At 45.0% G+C, this 22,245-nt stretch overlaps 2 protein-coding genes across 2 annotated transcripts in view; one reads left to right on the top strand and one right to left on the bottom strand.

Annotated features, from left to right (window-relative positions):
* The window catches only part of PGM5 (phosphoglucomutase 5), a 196,866-nt gene extending 187,919 nt beyond the window's left edge, over positions 1 to 8,947 (top strand). Inside the window, exon 11 of the mRNA XM_059411915.1 lies at positions 7,403 to 8,947. Coding sequence (XP_059267898.1) covers positions 7,403 to 7,492 — 90 coding nt within the window. The 3' untranslated portion in view covers positions 7,493 to 8,947. The remainder of the gene's footprint in view (positions 1 to 7,402) is intronic.
* Positions 8,948 to 11,870: 2,923 nt separating this feature from the next.
* TMEM252 (transmembrane protein 252) lies at positions 11,871 to 18,296 on the bottom strand. The gene is made up of 2 exons (XM_059411914.1): positions 17,954 to 18,296; positions 11,871 to 14,379 (listed from the first exon to the last, which is right to left on the bottom strand). The coding sequence occupies exons 1-2, from the start codon at positions 18,289 to 18,291 to the stop codon at positions 14,142 to 14,144; spliced, it is 576 nt and encodes a 191-aa protein (XP_059267897.1). The 5' UTR covers positions 18,292 to 18,296; the 3' UTR covers positions 11,871 to 14,141.
* Between the last annotated feature and the right edge of the window lie 3,949 nt (positions 18,297 to 22,245).

Raw genomic sequence — 22,245 nt, 5'->3', positions numbered from 1 at the left:
TGGGCTGCCTTAGGCCGAGGGGGTTCACAGTTTCCGGCCCAGCCATTGGAGAGATTAGTGGGATATGCAGGTGTGGTCATGAGCTGAGCTGGTGAGGAAATTATTTTTGGTTTGCAAGAGGTTTTGTTTTATAAGGAAAGAAGCTTTTTCTCACTGGTGGTAAACAGCTGAGCAATGATGGTACCTCAAAACGATCCAAGAAAAACACAATTTGGGTGGGTTTATTGGATTAATGTAACTGTCTTAATTTGTTTTAAATTTTTGATTTATTTTAGAGCATAGAGAGAACGAGGTTAGCTCAAGAAATCTGAGGGAGGGTCTTGTCCTAGGGCCAGGTCCCGGAGACCAGACCTCGAGCAGAGTGTTAGACTCTGGCCGCCTAGACAGGAATGGATGGATCTTTACTTGAGAGATGATTGGGATTCATACCATTCCTTTCTCTTTACCAACTTTTTATTACTTCCCTCTGCTCTCCTTAATTCTTCCCCCCAGATTTCTTTCTGCTTTCTTGTAACGTTTCTGTCATCTTTCTCAGAGTCCGTGTTTTCTTACCACCTCTAGATTACCATGGTGCCTTACATTCTCATGGTTAATCAATCATAATCTTGTGGTTAATTTAGCTTCCACTGTTAACTGGCTCATTCTTTCACTAACTCTCAGTTTCACCCCTGAAGGAAAGAGTCTGATCAGCCAGTTCAAGTTTTGTCCCTGGGCCATCTGGCAGGTTGCTGGCCAGCTTCTGGTGGCTTCTTGAAGGTCAGGGACCCACTCCTAGTCCAGTCAGCTGTGGCCAGGGTATGGAACTGTGTGATGCAAACCAGAAAACTGAGCCTTGAGCTGGAGCAAAGAATTTCGACAGTTACAAGAATCAGCACACCTTAGAGCAGCGGTTTGCAAAGTGTGGCCCCTGGACTTGCCAACACCAGCATCACCTGAAACTTGTTAGAAATGCACATTCTTGGGCCCTCCCTCAGACAGCCTGGATCAGGAGCTGGGAGAGGGGACAAGCAGTTTGCACTTCCACAGACACTCCTGGTGATTCTGATACACGCTCAAGTTCGAGAACCAGTACTTAAACTAAGCAAATAGCATATGGACTAAAACCAAGTGTTGGAACGAAGTTGTGAGAGAAGGTCAGGCCGTTCAGTGGGGGTGTTGATGCAAGCTAGCCCTAAGAATCAGGAGAAAGTGGCATTTGTTATAAATTCCTGTTTTATCCGTGTTAGAAGGCTCATGTCTTCTGTTGGTGACAAATCTGCATTCTCTTGGGTGGTATGACCTGACCTGAGGGAGGAACTAGCAGAAGTATTACCCACTTGTCATCCTTCCCTGACCATCTGAATACTCCCTCCTCCTCAAGACCAGCCCAGAGCTGGGTTCCCTCCACAGATTCTGCAAATCTGGCTTAATCAGTGATTGTGTTTCCAGTTGGGATTTTTGTTTTTTTTTTTTTTCCAAAAAAATCAGTTAAATATTTACTTTGAGTCTTGTGACATTCCGATCATTTACACCTCTCCTGTCCATTGCCGGTCTGGGAAGAAGTTCGTGTGGTTAGGGGTGTGTCTTTAGGGCCCTAATTTGCATGCACATGGATCAGAACCACCACCACAGCAACAGAAAGTGAGAGGATATGGGAGGAAAAATGAAAGGAAAAATGATCTCTGTGCTTCTGGGGAGCATGAACAGGTTAAAACCTAATACAGGGAGCACCTGGGTGGCTCAGTGGGTTAAGCCACTGCCTTCGGCTCAGGTCATGATCTCGGGGTCCTGGGATCGAGTCCCCCATTGGGCTCTCTGCTCAGCAGAGAGCCTGCTTCTGTCTCACTCTCTTTGCCTGCTTCTTTGTCTACTTGTGATCTCTCTCTATCAAATAAATAAATAAAATCTTAAAAAAAAAACAAACTAATACAGGACGAGGCTTAGGGTGAGTTTAGCTAGGTACAAAATTTAAAGAGGCACCAAAACACCTCAGCAATAAAAATAAGTATTACAATGCAGTATTATTAAAAATCAAAATTGATGCAGTTAAAACCTATGGTAAAAAAAAAAACCAATCCACATTTTAAGTAGAAACAGACTCTAAGTCCCTCTTTACCCTGGTAGGCTTACTACCTTGAGATGGCAACGTATCTCTCCACCTGCCCCCTAACTCTCCAAGACAGAGAAGGGACATTGGAATTCCTGTGTGAGTGCTGTTGGATGGATACACTGCCAACTCAATTTGCCCCCAAAGGGGCACTCTCTCTTCCCTACTCTTGAGCTTAGAAAAGCTATGTCAAGCACTTCCTAGAAGTGCTATTCCTATTCTTAATTGATTAAAGTCTCAGTTTTTTCTCTTTATTCACAAATAGTGGTCTTAGAACTTCTAAGACGTTCACACAACCAGCAATGCTCTTCTGTTCTTGGTCAGTGTAGATGGCTGGTCAGTCTTGTCCGACCCCTTGCCCCAGACAAGGAGAGACTTGTCCGGGGCAGTAGGCAATGATCCCACTGTTCGCTCATCCCTCCTTCTTTCCTCCACTCATCTCCCCTGTTTTCTCTATCATTCCTGGGAGTTCCGGTTGTGGCATGGAAAGAGCCGTAGAGGAGGTGTTACTCAGTTCTTAGCTCAGCGACCAGACAGGGGACCCTGGGCCCATCATGGCCCATGTCTGTACTTCAGTTTCCTTGTCAGTGACAAGAAAAACTCAAAACTAGATCTTCCCATGTTCCTCTCTGTTTTCAAGCTCTGTACTTCAGCTCTTCCTCAGCAATCTCACATCCACAGGCTTCTAATTATTAACTCTTCATCTCATTCCCAATTCTGAGGGCCTTTCCTGTTGTCTCGGGAAAATTAATCTCCCTTAGCTCCTTTCCATGATGCATGGTGGATGATAGGAGAGAAGAGTCTGGCATTCCCATGTATCAAAGCTATGAATTCTGAAGAAAGAGATTCTGAAACAAAAATCCAGTGACCCTCCCACTTGCCCACAGCATCCTGCATGAATGACCACAGAAGTCTCTGTCTGCCTCAGCATCTTCTCTTCACCAGGCTGATAGGGCATTCATTTATTCAACCAATCTGCACTGAGTACCTCCTAAGTAGAAGCACTTTTCTAAGGCTTGAATGAAACAAAATTCCTGCCCTGATAGCATGACCAATTATTCTAGCACATGTCTATTTACTTTATATACTCGGGCCAAAAAAAAAAAAAAAAGACATTGCTTTATGATCCTTAACCTTATTATAACTAGAAGCTTCCATCCCACAAGGCTGGTAAAAATTTTAATCTTGGGCATTTTTAGGGACTTGTCCCAGAACTCTCTAGGGTCCTACAAACATCTATAGACTTTATGGGTTGCTGGAAAGTGAGTGAAAAGACCTCACTACTGTTCATTCCATGGTGATCATCACTGATGTCCTTCTTCCCAGACTCTCATGGTCCCTTGAGGGCGGATGGCTCCACAGTTTCTGTGCTGTGTTGACCTGGAGCTCTGTGCTCAGAGCGGGAGTCCCCAAGTTCAAGGTCTTCCTCATATGGAGTTTCCAGAACTGGGTTCTCTTCCTTCCATTATGCATAAATAGCACTGAAGCCTTTTTCTCTGACATGGTCAGAGCAAGGGACAAGTGCTTAATTCATGAATCCAGAAAGAGCTAAAAGAGGTAACTAAGTGTGTATCTTGACCATTGTATTTTTAGCACAAAACATATAAATGTGTATTTGTTTGTCAGTCTCTTAATATTGACCCAAGCCCTTTCCTTTCACCACGAGCACACTGTTTGGTGTTGTCATTATCTCTCTTAGATCCCCACTTATATTTCATCAGTGATGTTCACCTTTAATTCCTTTATAGAGAGTGGGAACTTAAACACTCTCGGGAAGCAATCTGAAGAAAGAATTTTCTAGACTTTTTAATTTTTCCCCAATTTTTTATTGTTTCTCACTTGCATTAATTTCACAGGAGTAGCTAATTGCATTGCCTAATTCTTTCCAGAATATTCAACTTAACTTTCATAGGAAGAACTCTTCCTGTGTATATTCACATCTCTCTGGGTTACATGTAGTTTAAGTGCATATTCTGAAGACCTAGCGTAACAGGTGTTAACTTCCTTAGGAGAAAATTTAGCTAACTCCTGAGAAGCACATAACTCAGCTGCTGGAGGAGGAAGAAGTAGGTGAGCAGACCAGAAAGTGATGGACTGGATCACAGACCACTCCTGAGCTGTGGACTGCACTCAGGATGTTTCACAGAAGAAAGGGAAAGCCATGCTTTATCTTCCAAGTTTGGTGGAAATCTGTTATGCAAACTTGGTCAGGGTTTACAGTATAAGTTAAAACTGTGCTTGCCTACTGGGTATTTAACCTAAAGATACAAATGTAGTGATCCAAAGGGGCATGTGCACCCGAATGTTTATAGCAGCAATGTCCACAATAGCCAAACTATGGAAAGAACCTAGATGTCCATTAACAGATGAATGGATAAAGAAGATGTGGTGTATATATACAATGGAATACAGTGCAACCATAAAAAGAAATGAAATATTGCCATTTGCAATGACGTGGATGGAACTAGAGGGTATTCCAGGAATCCCATGATTCCAGGATCCTGGGATCAAGCCCTGCCTTGAGCTCCCTGCTCGGCAGAGAGCCTGCTTCCCCTTTGCCCTCTGCCTGCTGCTCTGCCTACTTGTTCTCTCCCTCTCTCTCTCTCTCTCTCTCCCTGTCAAATAAATAAATAAAATCTTTAAAAGAAAATGTAGAGTTAAAGGTCTTTGACCTTGAAACTCACAGTGATGTGAAACCAGCATGTCTTAATTTTTCAGTTCTTCAAGTTTCAAATTCAATTTCACTGTGTTTTCCTAAATAGAAGGTGTATGGCTTATCTTTAGTTGTCCTCCAGGATCTCAGTTAAAGTGATTGGTTTTTCACTTCATTCTCCTTCTCTGTCCTCATGTAACCTCTCTTAGAGGTGTTAGTGAAGAGTCACATAGCCCAAAAAAGCTGGGGGTGTGAGGACAGGGAAGAGAAGACAGGAAAGGGAAGGAAAGCTAATAATCTGTTTTCTGTACAAAATCAGAGCTTGGCTTCTAAAGGATCCAGCTGCTTCTATATGGGCATCACGTAGAATATGGCCTCACAAAATGTGCCAGTAGGAAACTTTTCTGGGCACCAGGAGGGTTATTAAAAGAACATAAAACCTTCTGTTTCTGTATATCATGTGCATGGATACAGAACTAGAGGGAAGTGCACTTGGCTTGTGCACCTGTGAGGAAATGGCTCAAGATTCTTCTCTCTGTTCTAGCTTCCAAGATGATAGTTGAGCTTCTCCAGCTAGTAATCGTCACAGAGTAAGATGATTTCATCCATTTGGCAAGAAGTGTGTTAAACTCCCACATTTGCCTCTAGAACCATCTTTCCAAAGCACAGGTCTGATATTGTCACCCCTTAACTCAGAAAACTCCAGCATCTGGCCTTGCCTAGTGAATTAAATCCTTACCTTGCCCTCCCAACAGGTCTTGCTCACTTGCTCACTTGTTGCTCAGGAGTGCCCTGTGTCTACACTCCACTCGGGACACGCGGGGTTACTTGTGCTTGTTCATGGACCCTGGGCCTCTGCTTGTGCTCTTGTTGGTGCTTAGAATGCGTGCGTTCCCGTCATGGCTGTGTCTGTTAGGCATAGGGGAGGGTTGCAAACAGCAGAATCCCCCCCTTCCCTTCACAAAAATGACAAGTTTTATTTTCCTCAATGTGCTCTCTTCGTTTCTTCCCTTCTGCTAGTATTTCCCAAATTCCTCTTCCATCAGTGTCCCTGTGGTAGTGTTTGTCCTTTTAATGGACTTACAGTGTTTTCACTTGAATCTGGTTATTATAGAACATTTGAGTCTATGTGGAAAAAAGGAAACCAGTATCCCTTGACAAATAAAAACTCACCACAAAAATGAATTCAATAAGATATACAATGATCTTACCTTCTATCTAGGTCATGCTTGCCTGTGGTGTGCTCTGCTTTGGTTTGTGTCTTAAAGATCTACAGCCAACAGAGTTTCTCCTTGATGAATTAGGACAGTGGAAGAAGAATGGAAAGTGGAGTGGCTTTCTTGCTGTTTTGTTGTGGGTTTTTTTTTTATTGTGTTATGTTGTCACCATAAAATACATCATTAGTTTTTGATGCAGTGTTCCAAGATTCATTTTTTATGTACCACACCCAGTGCTCCATGCAATCTGTGCCCTCCTTAATACCCACCACCGGGCTCACCCTTCCCCCTTCCTCCCTCCGCTCTAAAACCCTCAGTTTGTTTCTCAGAGTCCACAATCTCTCATGGTTTGTCTCCCTCTCTGATTTCCCCCAACACCTTTCTCGTCTCCATCTCCCCATGTCCTCTGTGTTATTCCTTATGCTCCACAAGTTAAGTGAAACCATATGATAATTGACTCTCTCTGCTTGACTTATTTCACTCAGCAGAATCTCCTCCAGTCCCATCCATGTTGCTATAAAAGTTGGGTATTCATCCTTTCTGATGGAGGCATCATACTCCATAGTGTATATGGACCATACCTTCTTTGTCCATTCCTCTGAGTGGACCATATCTTCTTTGTCCATTCTCCTGTTGAAGGGCATCTTGGCTCTTTCCACTTGCTGTTTTGTAGGTAACACCACACCCACGAACCATCTAAAATAACCTTTTGTATCATCAGCGTGTATGAGAATGTGCTCCATACTTTGGAAAACAGTGCCTCACTCCTGTGAAATGATAAGCATCTAGAGGGCAAGAAATGAATCTCCTCTCCGTGTTCTTTGCCTTTCTGAGAATCTACTCCCTAGGCCTCTAAACACTCCTTCTTCTGGGGGACACTGAGGCACCTGATGAGCCACCATGTTATTTGATGGGAAGAGAGAAGTAGATATTTCTGCAGCACCAGCCAAAGGATTGGTCTGCCTTCTGTGAAATATCAAGATGTAGGTTCTGCGGGCCTCTGGTCTTATGCTGGAGAATGAGTGTGTTTCCTCAAGTTCTTGTGTGTGTATGTGTCTGGGCAGGGTATACATGCTGTGGGGAGAGAGTAGGAGAGGAAGACTGGGAGGTTTTCTGAGCTTCCTTAATTCACAAAGCTCTGTTTGTGAAATGCCCCAATGCTCTAGGAGCTGGGTTGGTGAGTTTCTGAGATCCGTGTTTTTGGGGAACTGGACAAGACACTGGAGGCTATCTCCACTAACTACCCCCCACACCTGGCCCTACCTACTCCATTCCCCTTTTATGGATGAGGAACCAGGGTTTAGGGAACAGGTGTCCAGCCAGTGGGAAATCTGCCTATAAGCTGTAAATCAGAGTTGAATCCAGATGCTTGCGACAGAAAGCAATCACAGTGACCCTCCTGTGACGGACGTGAGTTGTTCACAGACTTTTCCCCTCCTTTTCCAGGCCGTGCTGAGTCCTCTTATAGCCATCGCGCTGAAAATATCCCAGATTCATGAGAGAACTGGCCGGAGAGGCCCCACTGTCATCACCTGAATGGAGGGAAGATCAGGCACCAGGGCCAGAAAAGAGCCCTTGGCGGGAGACCCTTCACCCATGCCTTCTTGCTACCTGTTTGTGCCTTTTATGATTTCGAAAACACACACACACACACACACACACACACACACACACACACTAATTTGCTGGTGGGTGGGGGAGGGGTGGGTGGGAAGAGAAAAAGAGAGAAAAAATGAAGTTTTGTTTGGGGTTGGGTCTATTCCTCCAAATGCAACAGGGTCTTCAGTGGTCTGTTAAAGCAGCACTATCATTTGGTGTCTATATTTTACCACACCAAAGAACCTCACCTTTTGAAAAAGAGGAAGCAGGCCAGGAACGTGTCCATCATGGCGTCTGCGTACCATTGGCGTGAGCTGAGGGAAGGTTCTGAATTCACACACAGAGCGCAGTGCCGGAGTTAGGCTAACCCCCAAGCTACGGGTACTGTTGCGAAGGCTCTCCTTGGAAGACTGTCCTTGGCGTGGTAGAGGACTTAGCTTTTCATCCTGGGTCAGGTCTCCCAGGGGACACCTTGCGGAATTCCTCATGGCCGCCAGCCACCCGATGGCCCACCTCCCCGCTCCCATCTCCTGCGCGTCCCCATGCCACCTTCTCTCACATCTTTGGAAGCATTCTCCAGATCCCCACGGCACACTTTCAAGGAAACACAGCAAAGGGTGTTTTCCTCTCTTATTTTGTAAATAGTGCTATTTTAGCTCTTCCGCCGGCTGCATTCCTCCAGATTTCAGCCATTCGTTGTGCAGGTGGAAAGCAGCGTCTTGGCAGGAGACTGCAGATGAGTGCCTAGCATTTTGCTGGCCCTCCCTTGATGACATCATGTAGGGTGATACAAGGGCTTACATCCATTCCTCCTGGGAAGACAAAATACCACCCTGTCTGCTTTCTCTCGGACTCTCTCTCCGCTCCTCTGTCTCACAGTTAGGGCCTTTTTTAAAGCAGTCATTTGGACACAGCTCACATCTTACTCACAGGGGCTCGAGAAGGAGACCGTGAAATGCTAACAAAGTAGAGAATAGAGTGCTTGCTGGAAGACCTTAGGGGTGGTGGTTAAGGACCTGATGAGATGTGGGAACATGGGGTGGCATCCCTGCCAGAAACCAGAAGGTCACAGCTGGCTCACTTTGCCCAGGAGAAGGACACTGTGTCTCCAACAGCCTCTGTCTGCCCCCAGCCGGGACACCCGATGCATGGGACCTGTTTGCATATGTTTTGCTTCCTTGGGAATGACACTCTCACTCACCCTGTCGTTAGCACAGATGACGTGGTGCTCTTTGACTATGAAGCCAATGGGTTTTACCGTGGTCACGATGAGAGCAAGCAGGGAGATGTTCCCGGGAAGGAATTTGTGTCCACTTTTTATCTCTGCTTCTGTCAGAAACTTGTTAGGACATGTAGTAGCCAATAAAAAAGAAATTCCTGATTTCAACCTGATGCATGGATTGTGGATTTTTGCATGTCTGTCTTGCCATGGGTGTTCCAATTTTGGTAAGTCTGTCTTTCAGGGCACTGGCAAGGGCTGGCTTTCGTTGTTAGGACCTGGAAATGTATCATGTAAGTGGGACCAGAAAAGGCAGATTGCTCAAAACTGCCTTTGGGAGTCAGCAGAGACGAAATTGGCAACTGATCTTTCATCGTAAGTATCTTCGTTTCATATTCACAGAGGGTGGCTTTGAACAGAGATTCTAAAGTCATGGACTTTACCAGCAACACATGTCATTTGCCTTAAAGCTTTGGTTCTCGCCACCTATACGTGGTGTCTGTGGCGGCATCCACGTACCACTCAGCTCTGCGTGGCTCCGTACAGCAGGATGTGTTTTTAGGGTTAGTGCTAGGTCAGAAAATATGTATGTTTTTCTCAAGTCCCTGAACTTTGAATCATCTCTAGCTGCAAAGTTCAAGTATAAGGTAATCCTCATTTAAAATTTGTTTTGTTTTTATGTCTAGAATGTGTGCCTAGCCACCCAAGTATTCATTCATCCATGCATTCATTCAACAAACACTGGTTGATCAACGATTCTCTGCAGAGTCCTGTTTGTGGTGCAGTGAGGAGAAGTATAAAATGTGACTCCTGCTTCTAAGAGTTTGTAAGGTGGGCATGGGAGGCTATGACAAAATACACAAAGAGGCAGAAGGACATGTTCTAGTAGAGGTGCCAGGAACATGGTATGGGAACATGCAGAGAGATTGGCTCTGAGATGGCAGGACACTAGGCACCTGGTGGGTTTCCCGAAGAGTGGAGTTTCCTGAGACTTGTAATCATGTATATGATTTCATGAGGGATCAGTGCAGCTAGAGCAAAGACTGGGAGTTGAGAGGTAGGATGGCTGGAGAGGAGGCTTGCGTTGGGTCTCATGGCTTGGCATTGGATCTTTCTTAAGAGTAAATGGCTGGAGAGGTCCAAGAATTTTGTGGGGACCACAGGAGACCATCACAGAGGAGAGCGTGGATGGAGTGTGGCAACTGTCAGGCCACTCTTATGATTGGCTAATATCAAGGGGTTCACTCATGACACCATGTGCCCCCAGGATGATGGCAAGCAACGGTGTCCACAATGCAGTGGTTTCCAACCACATATACACACACAGATACAATGTGTGTGTGTATGTGCCAGGGAGTCATTTAAGGGAAGGGGATGGCGGATTCTAAATATTCTACCAGGGGTCCACCAATCCCTTAGAACAAAAAATTGGTTTGCCTCATTCATGATTCTTGGGTTCATTAGCTGACCTTGAAAATGGCAGGCAGCCGATATTAAAATGAGATATTTATCCAGTATTACTGATCCAAGGTCCAGAGAACAAATGGTTTTTTATGGCATCTCAGTCTGAAGGGCTTGAACATGACCTGAAGGCTTTCTCCACAGGAAGCCTTCGACTGATGATGAGTCCCATGACGGCACATTGGGCTGCTGGTCGGCTGTGCTGAGCCAGTGTTGTCTGCAGATAATGCAGACAGCCCCAGGCATAATGGTGTGCTGACTTCTGATTGGCCAGCTGTGGGTCCGTGTAAGGCATGGGATTTACTTTGACAGCAATAGCCGTCAGTCATGGCGGGCGTGGGGAATTTGAAAAGCACCTGCAGGAATAGGGAGTGCCCTAAGAGGTGACTCCATTTTATTGCTTGATCATGCACTGGGTGGTCTTGAAACACATGGACCCTGACATCCCAGACACCTGCCTTGAGGAGATCTCTCTCCTGGAGTGGAGAAGGGCCTGAGAAATCACGCACCTTTCGAAATGATGTAACTGCCAGTAAATCAGTGTTTGTCCCTTCAGCAGTTACAAACAGCGAGAGAGGATCGGAGGCAGCAGAGCTTAGCAGATGTCTGTTCTACTCCCACCAGCTGGAGTCCTTATCGGTGGAAACAGCTCATGCAGTTGACAGCCCACTTGGTATGTGAATATTAATGTCATGGAAATTTATAGAATATGGTAAAGCTATGCATTATAAGTCCATGTCTTTATCATCTTTTCATGTCTTTTAACACCTAGTATGTGCCCTGCAATAGAGGCGAGCTGGGGGAGATAACCTCACCGAAGATGGTGTGTTTAAGTAGAATCTTGAGAGATGGGTAGAATTGCCAGTAAAAGTACTTGTGAGTTTTGGAGCAGAGAGGTCAAACCTACACGCACTACATCTCAGATAAGCAAAGGATGCAGCATAATGTATTCTATAACTGACCTTGTCGTGCTCCCCTTCTGGGAGCTGGAGGGAGTACCGAAACCCACCATTCTGTGGAAGGTTATAAGATGAAAATACCGGAGGAGCTGTCACCTCTAAGAATTTCCCTTCCTCGTTGACAGGTGAGCCTACCATTCCCGTGAGAGAAGGGAATGACCAAAGACTGTAGTGAATATTTGCCTCTTCTCCACTCTTCCAGCCTCCATGCCCTCCTTGCCATTCGGGGAATCCTGGTTGCATCACCACTAATTGTACTATAAACTTAAGGAGGAAGATGGGATACAATGTCTACCTCCTTGAGGAAGTCCCTCAGGGCTGGCCAATGAATTCTTATTAAGCACACCAGAATGCTTTTGTTCTGACTTGCCCAGTAGGTTTTAATTGCTGGGCCTCTCAAAGATAGGATTTGTTTGGACTAACACCCGTGTCCTTGATGGCTGGCTTCAGAGTACATCTGTTTTCAAAAAAGCAATAAATGTCTATTAGTAGTACTTCTTTTCAGAAAGCACCTGGCTTATCTTCTGAATCAATAGTTGGTGTTCAGTAATGTTTGGGTTTTCAAAAAGATTAACTCATCTGGATGCTTCTTTAGTTCCACAGGGAGAATCAAACTTTGATTTATGTTCCCCTCTTGATTTTTTTTTTCTGATACAAAACAGAGATGAAAGAGAGGGAAGTTTAAGTACAAAATTTATTGCAGTAAAGAGACCAAAACAATTTTCTTATGTAAACCAAAATTAACATGTTTCATATGACTACCATAAGTTGGAAAAGCCACCTATGACACATGCACACTCTGGCTGAAAACCCAGTGACAGAGTTGGTTCAGGCCCATGGACGTGTTCAGACCCCAGAAACAATTTCAGGGTAACAGTCTCAGTAAAGGGATAGAAAGAGATGACAAGAGAGAAATAATAAATTGCATTGCTAAGCAATAGTCACCTTCTCATCGGACAACCATGAGTGACCTTCGTATCAGTTATGCCCTTGAGGTCAAGGATTCAAATCCCAGGGACCCAAATGCATGTTTCATATAAAGGGACCAGGATTTCCTCTTATGTGGCTTCCTTGTATATTTGTCAAGATATGCTTAATCTGTACACTCAGCAAAAATGGGAAGAGGAGGCCATGGAGGCTCCATTTCATCTCAACAACCCTCTTCCTCCTTGAAAGCTCTTCATCCTCGCCACCACTATTCAAGCCCCCCTCTTGCCCATTCAGTGAGGACTGCCTGTCACCAGCAGGAGCCACTATTCATCATCGATGGAATGATGAGAGAGAAGGAAACTTCAAGAAGTGAGGGTCAAGCTCTTAGGCAATAAACATGGAGCGTGTATTTACATGTTAAAAGAGAACCCTTTTATATGTCAAATATGGTGAAAAAAATTTACATTTTTTTAAGTTAGAAAATATAAAATAGAATTCTAGAGCAAGCTTTCTGTCTTTCTCAAGGCCCATAAGGTATTGTACCAGTGCTGGGGCTCTAATTATTGTTGGGACCCACTTTCTGAAGCTGGAGAGAAGTCCAAACTGCTCCACCAGAGAAGGGAGCTGAGACAGGCTTAACCTAGCACAAATGTTTGAAGTAAATACACCCTCTTACACCCCTCTACTGGAAATAACTGTATGCTTTGGGCAAAGTTTCTCAAAGCTCTGAAGTCTCAGTTCATGCATCTGTAAAATGGGACTAACCATTGCACTTATTTCTGAAGGGTAAAATGAGGGCTAAACAAAAAGCACAAAAAGTTCACAGCACACAACCCATGATATAAAAGACATTCTGTAACTGTTAGATAATAATCCCAGCATAAATTCCTGACTTGACTGAGCAAGAAACTGAGACCCAGACAGATGAAAGATTCTTGTCCAAGCTCTAAAGCATCAGGCTGCTTCTCTTCCCACTGCCCTGCCACCCAACATGTCCTCTTGTGTTAAAACCCATAATAAAATACAATAAAGCTGAGGAAAAATCAGTGGGTTTTAAAATAAATATCCCAAGTCTAAAAAATGCATGGCTCTGTATCTTGAGACAAAAAGAATTATCTCTTAAGGATCAAAGTGCTACAGTATAGTCTCCTTTCTTTCAATTCTAGAGATTTGCAGGGGGATTTGTTGAAATTCACACGAGTATTTTAATGCCTTTCAAGATTTACATCAAAATCTATACTAATACTATTTATGGTCAGTACAGTTTCCCCCTCTGAATTCTGTGTCTTATGGATTTTTAGGCATTCTGTCTGTCCCACTTGAGTCTTTAAGAAACCTTGTCATCTCTGCTTGTACAGCCATCCCATTTTTAAGGTATTTGTGGAAAATTTTGTGTTTGAGCCATTTTGAAAGGAAATACTATAGTTGTTTTCCACATAGAAATAAAATACACAAATTAAAGTAATACGAAGTAACACCAATGGCTTCCAGGAGCACATCTCCCACCGTGCGGGTTACAGTGTCCCTCTGGTAATATGGTAAGTGGAGAGAACTACGACACCAGCCAACAAAAAACACAAAGTAAGCCACAAAAACCCCTCGTTTCCAGCACACTTTCCTTTCGTGGTTGTTGGGTGATGTAGTGCCTGAAGGCACTGGGCTGCCTCACGAGCAGCCCTCCTTTCTCTCCTCCAGGGACTGAGGTGATGGGAGGGGTTGAGTGACAGCCAAAAGCCTCTTGGAGCAGAGCTCCAAAAAACCGGTCCCAGAGCCCATCTGGGCTGCGATTAGTGCGAATCCTTTGAAATGTTGCCGGCTGCTGACTGCACCCTTCCGGAGCCCTTACAGGCCAAGCACATCGGCGGAACTGTATGGCTGTCATCCCCAGCATCTCCTTGGCTAGCGCTCCTGGGGGTCCCGGAGGACGCTTTCCCTCCCATAGTCTGGTGCCCACGTTTATTACCAGCAGCTGTAGTCCACGAACGTGCATCCTGAGCATGAGGGAGTGTCGCCTGCGTCAGCATCCCCGGCTTTGCCTCTCAGCGTCCTGCAGTGGTGTGGCTGCTGACACCCGGCCTGCTACAGACTCCTCGTAGGAAGGGGGGGCCTCTGGGTGGGCATCAGTTGCAGCCTCGGACTCAAGGCCCATCTCTGTGTACAGAGGTGGAGGAACATCCAAGGCATCTCCCTCTGCAGGACAAGGTTGCTTCTCGGCATCAAGACTCTCTTCGTATGCAGGAGGGTAGAAATCTGGCCTGGGGATCAAAATGCCACAAACATACATGTGTTATTTAAGTGGTTAATGCCAAAGAGGCATATGCCTGCCTCTCTCAAATCACATTGTGTGAAGTGAAACTGTTAAGAAACATTGATTTTGAAACAGATGTACTTCTTCCCTGGCATCACCAGTTTTTTAAAAAATGTGCTTCTCTTCCAGCAAAACCCTCCTTATCAGCCATCGGATGTGTGCCTCTATAGTTCCTATTTTTCCCAGTGGGTTACTCCAAGCTATTCCCTCTCTTTCCCTCATGGGAACCAGGGACTTTCAGCGTGAGATCCTTACCCGGGAAAGGGACACGGGACCTCAGCTGTGCAACTACCCTCCACCCAGTTAGTCCGTCCATGTCCTTGTCTCCGTTCACACACATCTCATTTTCGACTCCGTTGCACTTACTGTCTCAAAACCTCCTGGCCAACAAAATAATGAATGAAAATGAATGTATAAACTTGTCATATTGCTGTCATACCCCTGAACCTAATGGAACGTGGTGTGTCAGCTACAGTCTAATACAACTTTTGAAAAACCGAGCTCTGTGCTGTCTCCTTGACTGTAAATCTTTCTTTTCTCTCTCTTAAGTCTCAACAACCAATTTCCAAAAAAATGTACTCATTTCTCAAGACATTTCAACTGAGAACTTCACGTAGATTTCACTGGCAGCCCTCTCCACGCCAGTAGGTCAAGGGCGAAGGGAGCCATTTGCACCAAAGGTGACGTATTCATTGGTCATCTTGTCCAATGTTGCTAATTGTTAAATCCTTCTGGCTTCTCCATCGTGAATGGGACAGGAGTGGTGTGTGGTGAGGGCGAGAAAGGGTGAGCTTGATTAAGTTCTGTATTTATAGGGTGAATCCCTCAGCGCCCCTGGCAAGTGTTGATGGTATGTAACCACAACAGAACAGAGCCTGCCCCTTGTAGCCACAGCTCCATTCCAAATATTACCAGGCGCAAAGCCAGACAGCTGAAGGAGCGGTCTACTGTACGGCATAAATCTCGGGCTTCACTCAGAATAGCCACGGCAGTGTCATGGGGCACATGTGTAAGGACATTAAAGACAGAAAGGTAAGCTGTTCCCTGAGGTGATTTGAGAGGCTCCAGGATGAGTGCTGCCTGCCCCCAAATCCCGTCCGGCTCTTCCAGTCCCATCAGCCCCAACCAGTTCACATTCCCAGTGCTTTGAGTTCCACTGTTGCACACGCATTTGCTCTGCTACCTCAATGTGGGTTCATATTTTGAATGCATATCCTTCTTAGAAATGTGGTTTTTCCTGGACTGACTTCCTGGCCATTCTGTGTAGGCTGGGCACCTATTAGATGCAGCAGGAGGAGGAGGTTCAAGGGGTGTCAAGATAGCCATATCATGGATCTCTTTGAAATAACTCAGCACGGTATGACATAATGCATGTGTTCCTAAATTTGAGCTGCCTCCTAGAGTCAATCAGTTACTCTTCTTTTTGAAGAGATGTTATTTATATGACAGAGAGCACAAGCAGGGGGAGTGGCAGGCAGAGGGAGAGGGAGAAGCCGACTCCCCACTGAGCAAGGAGCCCGACACAGGAGTCCATCTCAAGGTCCTGGGGTCCTGACCTGGGCTGAAGGCAGATGCTTAACCAACTGAGCTACCCAGCCGCCCCTGCAATCAGTTACTCTTATCAGGAATTCACACTCTGGAGGCAGTCATCTAACATACAGGAAAAAAAGTAATCACTCGAGAAGCACCCTCCGTAATCACTTTGGTTATCATAACCTTTTATCAAACCTGGAAACCTTGCCAGTTAGTATAATAAACATTGGAAGTAAGGTTTGGTTATTGTAATTAGTATTTTTATCAGTTAGCATAATAATGTCAAAAATCAACCGTCATGGGTAAAATGATTTATATTCAAGATATGTGGAGTAGCTAAGATATTTCAGATGAAGAAGGCAAAAGAATTGACGGAGTCTTGCAGCCTTTGTCTTGAGGATGATCCCTGAAGTTTTATCCCTACATGGTCCTGTGTTCAGCCAAGAATTAGGAGGGTTTTGGTTGTCTGATACTGGCAAACTGAGTTTTGTTTCATTGTAGCAAAATACATGTAACATTAGATTTACCCCTGCAGCCATTTTAAGTGTACAGATCAGTGGCATTCGGTCCATCCACCCTTTTGAGCAACCATTATCCCCCTCCAGAACTTTTCCACCATCCCAAATTGAAACTCTGTACTCCGTTAACAATAAGTCCCTGCCCTCCCTCCCTGCTGTCCCTGATAACCACCGTTCACTTTTTGCCTATGAATTTCATTGCTCTAGATAGCTCATGTAAGTGGAATCATACACATATTTCTCCTTTTATGTCTGGCTTCTTTTACGGAGTATAATGTCTTCAGGGTTCATGCATGCTGTAGCGTGTGTCTGAATGTCCTTCCTTTTTGCAGCTGAATAATATACCATCGCATGGGTAGACCACACTTTGCTTATCCATTCATCCACTGATGGACATAAGGGTTGTCTCCACCTTTCGGCTATCATGAAGAATGTTGCTGTGAACACTGGCGTACATTTGTCTGTTCAAGTTCTTCCTTTTAATTCTTTTGTCTACATACCCAGAAGTAGGATTTGCTGTATCAAATGGTCATTCTGTATTTAACCTCAATGCCATTTTCCATAAAAAGATCACACCATTTTATGTTCCCAGCAGGAGTGCACAAAGTTTTGAATTTTTTTAAAGATTTTATTTATTTGTTTCAGACAGCGAGTGAGCAAGAGAGAGAGAAAGAGAGAGAGCGAGAGAGCGTACCAGCTATAGAGAGGGAGGAGCAGACTCCCCACGGAGCAGGGAGCCCAACTCAGAGCTGGATCCCAGGACCCCAAGATCATGACCTGAGCCAAAGGCAGACACTTAACCCACTGAGCCACCCACGGGCCCCCAGATTTCAGATTTCTGTATACTCTTGCTAACACTTGTTGTTTTCTGTGTGTTTTTCTAAGTAAGAACCATCGTAATGGGTATGAGGTGGTAAGGTTAACTGAATTACCCCTGAAATGTTACTGCCTTGTGTTGAATAAATCTCTCGTGTAAGGTGAGATCAGAACACCTAGAAAGACAGTAAGCTGAGACCTCCCTGAGCTCATGAAGAGGCTGCAGGTCTCATTCAATGCCTGTTTGTTCATTCGTTGTGTGGCAGAATTTGGTGTGGAACTTCCTTTCCTTGTGACCTCGTAGCCGGGCTCTGGGGAATAACCTGCCACCACCTGCCTTCTAAGGACAGCTGCCATGATACAACAAAAGAACCCGAGAGTCAGGCCTCTTCTATTGGCTTAGGTCGGTTTTCAACGGGGGAAGAAGTGGTTTTTCAGATATAAATACCCTCTACTTGATGGTTTTCCCCAGAAGCAGCACCATTCTTCCTAAGGACTAATCCCAGAGTAATTTCCTGACCAGCAAGCTTCAGTTCTAGACACACAGCCTTGCAGGGCATGGTTGTTTCTCTACAGTGGGACTAAGTTTATTCTGCTTTTCCAGAATTCAGCCCCACTGCAGCCCTTCTCATCTTCCGGCCTCCCCGTACATACCTGTCAACTGTGGCCAGGGGCAGTGCCCCAAGAGAAAGGCGTCTTCTGAGCACATGGGTGAACACCCCCTTGCTTTCCCTTGCCTGGCGGTAGGTGCTCCAGAAAATTCCACTCAGAAGGATCACAAACCCCAGGGGCAGAAGCACGTAGGCCAGGATCAGGTTCCCTCGACCGTTGAATATCGATCCTGAGGAAATGAAGAAGGCCCCCAGGCAGATCATCAGGAAGCCCATCAGGAGAGCGAGGGCAGAGAGAACGAGACTAGTTCTGTTCTGCATCCCTGCTCCTTTGGAACTCTTCCACTCCCCTGCTTCCTTGCCCAGAGAGAATGCTCTCATTAGCCAGCTCGAAGCTTTATATGCCCTGGGACCAGCTGGCCTTTGGACAATTAAGTGAAGCAGGCACTTAGAAGCTATTCATTAACCATTGGAAGTTACCATAATATCCTTGGAGGATTAACCTAAAAACACAGCATTGTGTAATGCAGGAAGGAGTGGCTTCTTGTTGCTGGTTTGCTCCTCTGAGCTGGGAAGGAACCTTAGCCAGGCCAGCCAGCCCCAGTTATTTGAGGGAAGGTCTCTCACCTTTTGATTATAAGGGCACTCTTCTCTTAATCCCCATGGCAAGAGAAATTAGTGTTACTTGATGAACTGTCTTCTTTGTGGCTTGGCAAGGGATCCTTTCCTGATTTCTTTTTTCTCTCTACTAAAAAGACATTTTTAAAAAAAGATTTTATTTATTTATTTGACAGACAGAAGTCACAGGTAGGCAGAGAGGCAGGCAGAGAGAGAGGAAGGGAAGTAGGCTCCCTGCTGAGCAGAGATCCTGATGTGGGGCTCGATCCCAGGACCCTGAGACCATGACCTGAGCCACCCAGGTGCCCCCTAACAAGACATTTTTAAAGCTCCTAACAAGTTTGTCTTGTCTCTCTCAATGAAACTCCATTGCCTTTACCTTATGTTACTGGACACATTCCAAGAGAAAAGCCAATGGGGTGAACTCTCTGATTCCTTCTCTGCTGATAAGGAAATGGGCATACACAGGAGGAGGAAAGAGAATTCTGGAGAGAAGAACTGTAAGAAAGCTTTGGGAATTTGGGGGGATTTCTGCTGATGGTTGTAAAAGGTGATGATCTGGGGGCTCCTATGTGTCTCAATCAGTTAAGCATCTGTCTTTGGCCAGAGTCTTGATCCCAGGGTCCTGGCATCCAGCAGGCTGCAGGCGCCGGGCTCAGTAGGGAGTCTGTTTCTTCCTCTGCCCCTCCCCACTGAGCTCATGCTCTCTCTCTCTCTCTCTCTCTCTCTCATTCTCTCTCAAATAAATAAATAAATAAATAAATAAATAAATATCTTTTTAAAAAGGCGATGATCTAATGACTTCTCTGACCCTGGTTTTGTATCTTTCCCATTGCTGGACCCAAATATTGAGATCCTAGGGTCATTCCGGTGAACACCTAGGTGTTCTACAAGAATTTTTGCTATGGCTCCATTGCTGGCTTCCATTCCTGGCTTACCTTTCCTGCTCTCATGAAAGGCCACAGTATTTCATAAAAGAGCATTTCCTAAAAGGTGTAGCCTGTTTTTACCTCCAAGCGAAACAAATCGACACACGTGAGAAACACCACCTCTTCAACCCCCACCCTCCCCCACACACACCTTAGAGGCACGAGGCACACTAGCAGATCAGAAGCTCTGAAAGGTCCCACAAATAAAATACATATGAAGTAAAATTTGTTTTGGTAGATGTCTCTAAAAAATGTTCCCTGTCCTCTCCCCTGCACCATCTGCTTGCCTGCAGCTTTGCCTCAAAAAATCTTTACAGCACCAGCCTTCTGTTTCGTGTCTGAAATTTGTTTCCTCCATCTTGACTGTCTCTGGTTACGCACACCCTACTCTAGATCTGGTTCATGCCCTGATTCCTTCCTTTTTTATGTGATGTTTTGGCATGTCCCTGCTGAAATTCTCCTGCCCATGGGGACTCTGGGTCACTTTTGTGCAGACAGACTATCTTCAGTCCCTCTGTCACTGCTACCCCACTACTCCATTACATGATTCCGTTTACTTTCCTGATGGAAAAAGGGATTCTTTGTGCCATGCCTAGTGGTGCCAGGTACAACCTTTAGCTTTATCCCCACCATCTCGTTAGCTCTACTTTCATATTATGGGCTAGAAGAGAGAGAAAGACACTGGATCAAAAATGATATAAGGCACATCCCTATTTCGCTTCCTAACTTCTACTTTTATGTTTCAATCCTTATCCTGATCTACTCTCATCTAGTCTTGATATTATCCTTGCAATCTGAAGACAATACTTTCCTTCCTTTATCAACTAGTCTCGAAGTTTTCAGATTTCGAAGATGGCCCCTGATGATCACTGCCTTCTGGTACCTGTGTCTTCTGCCATGGGGGCTGGACATATTGAGAGTAGGCTGGACATAGTGACTTGATTCTAACCAATGAAATATGGTGAGATGTCACTTCTGTGATTAGGTTGCAAAAGATTGTAACTTTGCCTCCCTATCAGACTCTTCCTATTGTCCTTATGGCTTATGCCCTTTGAAGAAGGAAGCTGCCTTATTAAAGAGACCCATAGGTCAAGGAACTAAGTAAGGGCAGCTTGTGGCCAACAGTCAGTGAAGAACTGAGGACCTTAGTCCATCAGCCAGTGAGAAACTGCTTCCTCCCAACGATTGTGGAGATTTGAAATCAAATCCTTGCCCAGCTGAGCCTTGCGATGATTATAGCTAAGCAACACCTTGCTTAAGAGACCTTGAAGTCAAGGACCTAGCTGTGTCATGCCGATTCCTGTCTCACAGAAACTGAGATGATGAGTGTATGTTGTCTGTTTTAAGTTATGTTCCGTGGCAATTTCTTAGGCAGCAATCAATAACAAAAACAGCTCTTTGGGACTTGGAAACCAAAGGGGACAATTGGGGTTAAGTGTTTGCATAGGATCTGGAACATAGAACTCATCCTGTGAAGGTTGGCTATCTTCATACTCACCAATATTGTTATTGTCATTGATGCTGTAATTCCAAAGAGCTACGAAAGACCCAGGATTTGCAACTCGAAGGTCTGCGGTAGGAGTTGGGTCCCAAGAGCAGGCAAGTGTTAGAGCTCCAGAGTGAATCTTACATAGTAGAGTAAGGAGAGTAGCACTCTTGATGGGGACTGCCCACCCATAGGGCTGGGCTTCTTTGTTTTAAACCCAAACTGGAAGATGAACAAAACTGGGCATTATGACAGGCCAGGTCTAGTTCCTGTGATCACACCAGTATTTGAGCAAGTAAGTATCTCTGTTCTTTCCCCCTCCAGTTCCAATGAAGGATAACTAATGCTCTACAATTTGTCAGATGGGTTCTCTCCTCCACTACCCTTGAAGGAGGTCATTACCTGTCATTCCAGAGCAGTACTTTTTTTTTTTTTTTTTAGCAGTGGCATTTTTAAAAATTTGTTTTGGTGAGAAATTGGGTAGGAAAGAGCAAGATCCAGGAGCTAGCAGGAGGATGAAAGCACTTCGTTACTTTATACAAAATAAAGAGCAGGATCTTGAGCTCAGAAAAGTTGAGGAGCTTATCTGGGGTGAAGTGGGGCATCAAGGAAAAAGTACAAAAAGATCTGTAGTTTATGAAGAAAGTAGATGAGAAAGGGGGGAAAATCGATATGGAAATAATGAAATACTGCCGGGAACCACATCACTCCCTCCTGACAGCTGAGACATCCTCTTGAAAGACCAATGTTGAAGTTATGTTTGTCTGTGTTGTTTATTATTATCGAATATATAAGTTACTAAATAATTATGTCTATTTTTTGCTGTGACTCTGCTTCAGTCCTAAAGCATATGCATTACTGCTTCCTGAGCATGATTCCTCTTTAAGGCCTCAAAAATGGTGATAGTGACATAGCACAGACCTGGAGAGAAGGCACCGTGGTCGTCTTCAGTCTGGAAGAGGCAGGACCCCAGGCAGAAGGGCAGTTGTAATGACAGAAGAGAAGAGCAGGCCGCATTCTCAGGGTTGGGAAAAAATGAAAAGAATCCAACAAAGGGCCAGTCCCACACCAAAACATCACCTTAAAGAGTGTGTTTCAGGAGATCTATGAGCCTTTGGCTGGAGGAGGATGAAAGGACTTATGTTCTTATGCTCTGCCTACCTTCTTGGTCTGCCTCGAACCATCCCCACCCCGGCCAATGTTTCTGTTCTTGTCCACCTCACCACTCCCGGCGCTGAGTGTGAGAATGAGGGGCCAATAATAGTGACTTCGTGTAAAGGTGGAGAAACTGACAGGCAGATT

The sequence above is a fragment of the Mustela nigripes genome, chromosome 9, assembly GCF_022355385.1.
Source record: "Mustela nigripes isolate SB6536 chromosome 9, MUSNIG.SB6536, whole genome shotgun sequence".
NCBI lineage: Eukaryota > Metazoa > Chordata > Mammalia > Carnivora > Mustelidae > Mustela > Mustela nigripes.
The sequence above is the reverse complement of the archived record's forward strand: the minus strand, read 5'-3'. Positions and strand labels throughout refer to the sequence as shown.